Genomic DNA, 11379 nt, shown 5'->3' on the forward strand with positions numbered 1-11379 from the left:
TTATTAAACCAATTTAACCAACCATAAACTACAAAAATTGACTGATTAGAGCTAAAAAATTTATGTAACTAAACCAACTTTAGGTTTTCTCAATTTTAATAAAAAGTTGATTTCTCCTACATCCGAATTTGATCTTCCTCCTCAAATTCATTCCTTTTCCTATAAAATACCTATAAAAAGCTTATTAAATAAAAAGAATCTAAAAAGTACTAAAAATAATTTTAAAAAAAACATTGAAAAAAGCAAAAATTCATTTTATAACAACTAATTGTAAAATCAACTAAAAGACTTAGAACTAGCTAAAACTTCTTAGAAACAATGCAAGTGTGAGTGAATTAGGGCCTAAAATGCGTAACAAATATTCACTCGTTTGTCATATGTCAACTAATGTTTTAATTTGAATTGAAGTTACAATAAGACAACCTAGTAGGATAAATAAAAGTAATGCATGCTTGAAGCATGGTAGCTTAATTGGTCCAAAAGAATAAAATAAAATAATTGTAAAGTAATAATAAATCAAGTTGATCATATAGTGAATGCGGGTGCTCTAGAAGAGACCCCAGACATAACTAATCAATAGAATTCCAAAAGAGATTCAAGCACCTAAAAATGAAAATGTTTCAATAAATCATGTCATTACAAGTAAATATGTAATCGAAATGAAAATATCGTTAAGAATGTTTTTACATATAATATTATTGTTGAAATAATGAAAAGAAACTAAAATCTTGAATAAATTTGTTGAGAAATATAGACATAGAATAGATTGGCCAAAAATGAAAAGGTGCAAATCAAATTGAATTAAATTCACTTCCAAATTGTGAAGTTTCTACACTACAGTCCAAACATCTAAAGGTGTAAAGCGAGTGGAATACAAATTAACAGTCTCACAAAAACAAAATAAGAAAAATGAAGTTTTAATATATATATATATAAACTATGACTTGTAATATTAAGAGTTTTCACAAAGTCCTAGCATTGATTACGAAAAAATATAATGCACTTTTGTGGTGGATGCAATAATCTTTAGATATTTTATTAATTTGGAAGTTTATGAAAATTTTGGCATCAGTCTAACGATTATTGTTGTTACAGCTTTTTATATGAACCACTATATAGTGAAATTCATATTAAATTTAGAATGCTAGAAGCATATAGAATTTTTTTTGGAATTTGTTTAATACATTTGTGTAAATATTTATATTAAGTGAAATTATTTGAATATTTTTTGTAACACCCCAAAATATATAGGGTTAGAAATATTAAATTTAGCAAGGAATGAGTCCTAGTCTTAATGGTTAAGACCTTAGCATACTACCTAGAGATCCTAGGTTTAATTTTCTTTCTTTAGCAACGAAAGAACCAAGTCCAACTAAGATATATATTAGTTTTGGTGAAAAAAAACAAGTATGAGAAGTAGCCCAAATGGTATAGCATCTATTGCCTTTTAATACCTAGGTTCTAGTCATGCCACTCTCCTTTCCCAATTTTTTTTCCGGCTGGCAAGAAAGGTTATTTACCCAATTAGCCCTTTAAAATTTGAAAGCCCTAACTATTTAATCCTATTTCTAAATCCAAATAGAACTTTAGCTTTCCTTTTCCCAATTGAACAAAGATTTCACTTTATTTTCCCTTATTTCTTCCCCTCAATAGTTTTCGAACTATTTGTAGTGAATTAAATTATGCAATTAGGTCCCCTGAAAATAGGAAATATGCTAGAATTAAGGATTGATTTATTTATTCCTGTATTTATTTATGTTTATGAATATTTGCATGAATCATGAATAAATTATGTTATTATTGTATCTATTCTTGCAAATATATGTACGACATGCCCTATGATACTGTTAATCTAAACACCTGAAAAAACATGACTTTGTTACTGAGTTGCCATGAGAGTAGTACATTAAATACTATTATGTTTTAATTGGATTCAATATGTCATATTTCATTGCATGGGTCAGGACGATATGTACGGAGGAAGATCAGGCAGTTTATCTGCATGAAAAACGGCAATGCAAGTCACAGCCATGGGACAGTTCTTATTTGCAAATTGTTGTGTATCCACAGCCAAAGGCAGATTCCATCTGCAGGTACTGCTGTGTATCTACAACCAAAGATTGGTCCCAACGGCGGGGTTTATGCTGTAAAATCTACAACCAAAAAGCAGGTTTCATCTACAGGACTTTCGTTGTGAACCCACAACCAAAGGCGGATTCCAACCATGAGGACTTGTTGTGTGTCCACAGTCAAATGGTAGTTATTATTTGTATACTAGTAGTGGTTTATCCACATCCCAGTGTGTTGAAGAAAGGGAGTTCTAAGGAACTCCCATTATGGTGTGTAGTGGTGGGGTATGATTTATTCTATTTAAACCCGGAACTATATGACATCATTTAAATCATGTACATGTAAATCTGGAAATTTATGTTATGATATGTATGCATAAATATATATATGCATATATATGTGTATATTGTGGGCAAATTTGAAAATTCATTATTCTAAAATCTAAATAAAGAGTTTTGTGATATAATTGTTGGTTAAACTGGAAAATTGATACTTTGAAATGTTGTCTAATTATGATTATTTGATGTTATATTATTTAATATGTCTTACCCACGGTCTGTATTGATTTTATTGTAAACGAACTTACATTGAGCATCATAGCTCACTCCTCCTTAAAATTTTATCCTTATAGGTAGCCCACCATGTTAGGACGCGGGCACGATATTCGGAGGGTCATGGCACAACCTATTTTATTTCCAATTTATTAAGGTTTAATCTTTTGACTTATTTTATTATTTGAGGACTGTAATATTTTATTTGAACTATGGCATGAGATTTAGGATTTAGGTTTGCTTTATTTTGCATGACATTTTATTTGAACTTTTAATATATTATGCTATGAGTATTATTTAGTATGCATGAACCCCCTATTTTTATTAAAAACATAAGTAAATATCATCTATTTCGTTGCTAGATATTAATTAAAACTTTAAGGAATTATAAACTAGAATTTAACTAGGTTTTCTACTAAGTTAAACAAAAGTTTTAAAACAATTGTTTTCGAAAACTCCGATAACACTACCAAGCCATTTCAGTGGTTAATTTAATCTTTCAAATTCGAGTCTAAAGTCCAAGTCGGGGTGGGGAGGTTATCTATGTGGTAAATTCGACTCAATGAATAATAATTGAAGGAATACTATAAAATGATCCAACATGATCATATGTACTTTTATAGAAGGATCATGAACATAATTTGTTATATATGATTAATGTTGAAATTCCTGAAGAGATTACAAAATAGTAAATTATTTAAAGAAGGATTTGAGATAAAGGACCTTAGAAAAATATAGTTTTATCTCGAGTTGTAGATCAATCACTTAACATAAAAAGTTTTCGTAGATAAATTGACATATACTAAAAATGCCTTAAAGAGATCCAATATGATTAACTCACATCCATTGAATACTCTAATGGTTGTAAGATCATTAGATATTAATAAAGATAATTTATCGTCTTCAAGAGAATGATAAAGAAATCATTGGTGTAAAAGTAACGTATCTTAATTGGTTTAAAAGTATCATATCATAGTGTTATAGAAGCATTGATGTATCTTGGTAATAACATGCATTCTATTCAATGTGTGACCTATCTTTAGATTTTTTTTTAAAAATTCACAGTAGTTTACAAAGATAACACTATATGCATAACTTAGTTGAAAGGATCATATATAGTAAAGAAGACCGATCAAAATATATTTCTCCAAAACTCTTCCTCATTCATTAGTTTCAAAAGAATGGTGACATAAATTTTTAGCAAATCCATTCAAGTAATTATTTGAAGAGCTAGTATTCAATATTGAAACAAGTAAACTTTAAGATATTATGTGATGTTGTCATGAGGGGTAAATACGAGTTGTACTCTTTTTTTCTTAACTAAGGTTTTGTCTCTGTGGATTTTCCTAGTAAAGTTTTTAATTAAGCAACATGTTATGTGTATTAAAGATATGTGTAATCTTTTTACTTCACTGAGAATTTCTTTTCTCGTAGAATTTTATTTATTTTAGTAAGATTTTAATGAAGCACATTATTTATTAATGGAAATGTTATAAATATATTTTTTATAAAGTGGATGCCCATTAAGATAAGAAATTTGATATACTTTAGAGAAATATTGTAAATATCCAATTGATAAATACATATTTCTCTCTTTATTCTCTAATCTTGTTCTTTTACTTTCGATGATCTTTATTTTATAATAAAGAAATATTTTTTTAACTTAGGCCTTGTTTGATAAACTTTTGGAAAAAAATTAAATCCATTGAAAATTAATAATTTTATTTATTTTAATTTTTTACACATGTTTGATAATCTAAAATAAAAACAATCTGATAGAATTTAATCTATAAAAAAAGTGGAAAATGATAAGCAAATAAGAACTACTTAATGGAGAATATTTTCAATTACTTCAATTTTAGTTTATTTATTTTAAGATCATATTATCTTAAAAATATTTTATGCTTAAAATTTGATTTTTGTTTAGAATAAGATGAAATGTTTAAAAATTAAAGATAAAATATAAAATATAAAATATATATTTCTATAATTTAAATACTTATTAAACAATCTAATTATATTTTGTAATAAACTTTAAGTACTTTATCAAATAAATTTTATACCTTAAGTTTAATATTTAAATTTTTTAACATTATTTTCAAATTTTTTTAGCAGTTGTTAGTGGATTAACTTGTCTTTTAATCAATTCTATGCATCACACCAAACTGAACTAACTTCGTAAAAAATATTATTGATCCCATCCACTGGGCTAATTTAGTCGCCTTTTTGGATCAGAGAAATATATTAATTTTTATTTGTGGTCTTAAATGAAAGGTGCGTGGAACCAGTGTTCAAATTAAAGCTAACCACTTATGATGCACTGCTTCAAAGTTCAGCTTTCGCCTTAACAAACACACTTTCAGCTAACCATTTAACTCACCAAACAGTTGTGCCAATTTTAATGGACTTGTTTTAATAATAAGGTAATGGACTATTTATTCACACCTGAAATGTAAATATATCATATTTAAAAATGTTTCAACAAAAATATTAAATCCAATCAAGTAGTCTTTAATAAAATTTTAAAATTATATATCGTATAAAACTCAAATGTATAGCATATCCTACATAGGCTTAACTCAGAATCCAGTACGAAAATCACCTATATGCAACACTATATAGGCAGCCCCTTGACACGAAACACTATGAACCTATACTGCAAGTGAATGCTAGCAACGATTCGGGTACCGACTGCAATGCTATGCGATAATCAATATTGTATAATTCGGCCCATCAAACTCGAGGGCTGCTAATGATCATCTAAGAACCAGACAAGAGCTATGACTGCAATTCCATATGATAGTCAATGCATGAAAATCGACCCTTCAAACTCGAGGGCTTTAATGGTCTACAAGTGAACTGAACACGAGCAACGAATGTAATACTATACGATAATCGATATATGAAAATCGGCCCTTCAAACTCGAGGGCTTCAAATGATCTACAAGTGAAGCGACCATATTTGGTCTTTAAATCAATAAACAAATAACGAATGCCTGACTCTACTCAAATAACCCATAAATTTGCCTCCCAAGGGCATCCCGCAATTTCTAATGACTCAATGGTGTCATAGATGCCGCTTTGTACTCGGAAAAACTCCGAGCACTTGTACTACTATCTTGCACATAGAACATTAAGCAGCACATGACATAACATGAGATCGACGAAGTACTGGTGGCCAATCTCACCATCTCTCCACTTCATCTTTAGGGGAGCCCTCCCATAATGAACACCATCATTGCACCTGTTATCGAAATGCCATGAAAATGTCATATCGAAGTTATCAATGACACTAGAAACCAGCCCGGCTCGTCTCAATTTCTCTAAAAATACTCCATTGAATGCCTCCATCTTATTAGGATTAAATGCCAGTAATCTCGCATACCCACCGGTTGCGATCGTGGACCGGAAAATGATTTGTGGCACTACTAACCCTCTCCGCCTCACCGATTCCATAATGTCTTTCCAGAATGATGCTGCATACTCTGCCCCACGAGAAAATGCTCGAATATTCGACCAGTGAACACCATCATGCAAGCCAGAGTTCATGATGATAGTATCTGGGACTGAATCCTCCGAGAAGTACTTCTTTAATAAATTCCGGAACCCTTCATCTTTCAAAGAATCCAAACCTAAATAATTCTGTGTTCCATTCCAATGACCATTGAAAATGCTAGTGATCCGAACCATCTGAGACCGATCTTTCGGGTTCGAAAAGTTCATATCAAACCTTCTCGGTACCGATTTGATCTCGGGCAACCCTAACACAAAATTAAGCATATTCCTAATGGTATCCACATGATTGGAATCACCCCAGAAGAAAATCCACCTATTCTTCAAACAATCCCAACCGGAATCAACCGTAAACAACCGGAACGAACAATGGCTCGAATACACCCATCCATTACTCTCTAAAACCCCTAAGGAACCATTGCACCACGGATTCCGACATGGAAAATCCGGTGCCAGGCATCGATACCGACCGTCGTTACTAATCCGACAACCATCATTCTTACCATGTCTAGTCCATCTACCAGACCAAACATCTCTATTGAAATCAGATTTTTGACAAATTTGCAATTCAGGCAATTGAGTTTTAGTCCTAAAGAACCTAATCTTCATATGGCGCAATTGTTTATCATATGCAAATCTTGCAGGTGAAAATTTAAGACCTTGGAAATGTCTAAAAAGCAAAATAATAGTGAGATTATAGTCACCGGCAAAATCAGGATGAACTTGAAGTGAAACTGAGTAAGTACCATTCCCAAAATCTTTCACCAAAGGCCTTGATTTCCATGAATCTCCTGAAAGATCAAATTCAAAGTAATCCCCACCTAAACAACGACCATTCCCAGATTCATCCACTGCTTGAAACATGAAATAATGGAGTTCACCAGCTGATAACTCCACTAAATCATCCTTATCCAAGCCAGGAATCTTGATTTCCACTGTTTTAGAGTCCTTACAAGGCTCCCCTCCTTCAGCCAGCCACCTACTCAACAGATTTGCAGTGAAGTTGTTCTCAAGCTCAGCTGAAACCCAGTTCAAGCTTGATTTTTTGGTTTCAAGGGAAGAATTAACATTCAAAAAGGGGAAATGGGTAGTGTTTAAAGTTGGATTTAAGGTAATATTTCGAAGAGAATGTGAAAAATTTTGGTGGGTTTGATTGATATTAGCAAAGGAGTTAACTTTCAGGGTGATGTAATCTTGTTTAAACTGCCACGATTGGACGAAGGTTTTGATGGTGCAGCCATCTATGCTCCAAACCACCACCATACCAACCAGAACCAAAGCTGTTAACAAACCAAGACGCCATTGATGAACTGGAACAAAGCTCCCTCCTTTCTCCGGCATCTTTAGAGAAAAAAAAACAAACAAAAGAAACCCTTTTTTCTTTTTACCACCAAGGAAGAACGATGAAATCTGTTTTTTTTTATTCAAAAAAAGACAACCAAGAAAGACTATAATTTGACGACAAAGCACATTCCAATAAAAGTTTTGATTTTATCAATGAAAATAAATTGGAAAAAAACGAGGGAAACAACTGTAAATTTGTTATTTTCTTACCGAATATGCTCCAAAATAGATGGCTTATGAAATCAAAGAAAATTCTTCCCTTGTTTCTCTTTTAAGTGTATACGTGTATATATAGTATTAACTCATTTATATTATAAAATTAGCGTCCTACATTAACAATAACTTTTTAAGACCAGTTTGGTTTTATTAGGATTCTCCCATGTCATGGTGAAAAAAAAACCTTTTTTTTTATAAAAAATATATATTGATTTATACCATTATAATTAAATTTAATATAATAAGTTAAGTTGATATAATACAATTTAAATTAAATTTATAAAAATAACTTTAAAAAGGATTTTAGTCTTCTAAACCTCAATAAATAAGTACTAAAATATACTTATTCTTTGAAAAATAGTTTTTCATTTAGTGTCATCAATTTGTATCTATGTTTATATAAATTGGCTGATTGAGTTAGTATCACAAGTAAACTTAACACTAATTTAGTTGTAAAATCATTTAAATACTTTGATTTAAATGAAAAATTTTTTCATTTAGGCCCTTTACAATTTATTAAATTTTAAATTAGTAATGGTAAAATTATACTTTGGCTTCCAAAAAATAATAAAAATTTGATTGAATTCTTTAAAAATTATAAAGATATAAACTATTAAAAATTATAAAGATATAAATTATTAAAAATTATACTTTGCCACTGATAATTAATATTATTATAAAAGTACTTTTAAATTTTAATATTTTTTATAATATTTCAAATAAAATAATAATAAAAAATTGATTTGAGAATCAATCACAATGCTAATAAATTCAAATAGAAATCTCCTACTACTACACTAATAATCATTTGTTGAAATAATTTTATAAGTATATTTTTTTAATATTTTTAATAGTTGTAGTTTAAGAATTAACAGCATACACTACTTGAAAAAAGGAATTAAAAAATAAAAATAAGATTATATTTTTTATAAATTATTGATGATAAAACATATCATTTTCCATTAAAATATGTCAAACATTTCTTAGGAAATAAACATAAGTTATTACTGCTTTTTATAGTCAATATTAAGAGTGAGTTTTTTTATACATGATATATAAAAAATTTCAATTTTCATAATTGATGTAAAAAATTCAAAATTTCCAAGTATGTTTGTATATATTTAAAAAATATATATATTTTAAGTTTTATTTTTTTAAAATTTCATGAAAAACATATTTTTTTAACGTGAAAAATAATTTTTCATTTCAAAAAGTTGTTTTTTTTTCTTTCTGAAAATAATCTTTAAAGAAAATTTACGAAAGAGAAATACCGGAAAAGCAAATCTTAATGAAATCAACTGAATTTTCAGAAAGGGATGATAACTTTTGCATGTTGCCGATAATACCCTTATCATTAACAGGAATGACAGCGAGGTACATAATCTAGAAGCGCCCAATACGGCACCGAGACGGGAAAGAGACAGGGTTGGGAATGGCGTCGGTGTGTGGGGTAGGGGATGGGCACTAATGTCAATTCACAATGTTATTAAATATGGTTGGCAGAATTTTTATTTTCCTAAGTGAAAAAATGCTCACATGATGTGTTGGGACATACAAAAAGGACAAAAGGGCTGTCTTTCCACAACAGTATCTAAGGGAATGGTTGCATGTTCCATCATTTTGTAGGTCTTTTATTTTGTAGGTCATCATTAGAGAGAGAGAGAGAGAGATTTAAAGTAGTAAATTAAATTATATAAAGTTAATGTGGATATGGATTTAGGGTAAATAACCTATTAGTCATTAAATCAGGGATAATTTTTTATTTTAGTCATTTAGCTAAAAATAATTATAATTTGGTCATTAAATTATTCAAAAGTTTTTATTTAAGTTACTGACCTATCAATTTTTTTTAAAAAAAATAAAGTGTTGCCATCGAGCTCTAAGCGACAATTTGATGATTGGTATCATGAATCAATACCCATTGACAAATAGAAGAACATACCTTAGATCCAAGTGGATTTGACAGTCAATACTAGAGACCAAAGAAAAAAACTATTTAAACTTTGGTTCATAGATCTGAGATGTCCAAAGTTGTTATAAAAAAAATTAGACTGTAGAAGAGAAAGAGAAAGAGAGCTTTTGATTGGTACAGGCAATGCGAACAGAGAGAGCCATATAACATCGATTTTAACAGCTTAATGACTTAAATGAAAACTTTTGAATAATTCAATGATCAAATTGTGACCTTTTTAATTACTTTACCAAAATAAAAACTAACCTATAATTTAGTGACTAATAGTATAATTTACTCTTTTTTTTTTCTAAAATGATTAAATCTACAAAGTATAATTTATATGTGATGATTGATGAATGAAGTTATCAAATATATAATTAATATATTTGAATACAATAGCATCCACTATTATAATACATAATCATTTAATAAAAAATATGTGAATATATATTTATTTAAGTATGAAAATAATAAAAAATAAGATTCAAATATAGGGTTATTCAAATTTAAAAGATTTTTTTATTTATATATTTAAATTTTGTGATGAAGGAAAATAGGGGATGGATATTTTTTAAAAGAAAGAAAAATTATGGCCACCTTTTGGTTGGGGGATCTTGTACATTTTCATTCAAACTTTATATAAGAATACCATTTTATATTTGTTAGAATGTCTTAAGATGAAGAAATGTATTCTCCAAAAAAAAGTGAAGAAATGTGCTAAATATTTTTTAGAAACTATCATATAATTATTAAATAAAGTGTTTAAAGGATATAATTTTGATTAGGCAACAAGCAGGAAAAACATTGTTATGATGTAATCTTAGCTTAATACTTTTCCTTCTTCACAAAAAAATAAAAGAAAAGAAAAGAAAAGGCAGAAAAGAAAATTAGGGTGGCCACAATGAAATTTTGAATTTTTAAAAGGTCAAGATAAAAATTTGGGGTGCAAAGCTCCTTCGCTACTCCACTCGGATTCACCTGTACAATAAGTTAACTAGGGATTTTAAAAAAATAATATTAGTAATTTTATCTCACGTGTATACGTTGTAAAAATCACATTTAGAATATAAATAAGTATTTGAAAATAACATTTAATAAATAATAAAACACAATATTTAAAATTAATAATAACAACAACATATGCAATATGTAAAAAATTAAAATTAAAATTAAAAAAATAGTTTAAATATGAAAGGTTATTTTAATAATTTCCTTGATTGAGTTGGTGTTAAGTTGATTCATAAATCAACTCCGTCACGCACTTGAATAATAGTAAATATAAATATACAAATAATGTAGGTGAAACATTTTGTATAATAGAACTAAAATGTATAGAAATATTAAAATAAATATTTGGTTAGAGTGGTGATAAGCAAAAATTTATAAATTTTGGGCATATAAATCTCAATATTTACAATATTTATTGGTTTTAAAAAATAACAAAATCATTATAATAATATAATTTATTTTAAAATATTCTTTAATTAATTTAATATCCAATTGATTCATGACATCAATTCAATAAAAAATTTAAATAATAATATAAATTACTTATTTTTCTTTGTAACATAAATATAGCTTGTATAATAAAGTAGATCAACCTCAGAATTATTTAACAAAATGAACGGTTTAATTTTAAACAAAAATGTATTGAGAAGTGTCTCCAAAGACGCCATGTGGGAGAGAGGCTTCTTCCACCAAACGCGCTATGAGCAAAATGACGTTTTTGTT

General features: G+C 28.7%; 1 protein-coding gene across 1 annotated transcript; it reads right to left on the reverse strand.

Moving 5' to 3' along the window:
- Window positions 1-5402: 5402 nt before the first annotated feature.
- LOC107891973 (uncharacterized) lies at window positions 5403-7736 on the reverse strand. The gene has a single exon (XM_016816907.2). It carries the CDS (start codon window positions 7473-7475, stop codon window positions 5736-5738), a length of 1740 nt encoding a protein of 579 aa, XP_016672396.2. The 5' UTR covers window positions 7476-7736; the 3' UTR covers window positions 5403-5735.
- Between the last annotated feature and the right edge of the window lie 3643 nt (window positions 7737-11379).

Source organism: Gossypium hirsutum, chromosome D09 (genome assembly GCF_007990345.1).
Source record: "Gossypium hirsutum isolate 1008001.06 chromosome D09, Gossypium_hirsutum_v2.1, whole genome shotgun sequence".
Taxonomy (NCBI): Eukaryota; Viridiplantae; Streptophyta; class Magnoliopsida; order Malvales; family Malvaceae; genus Gossypium; species Gossypium hirsutum.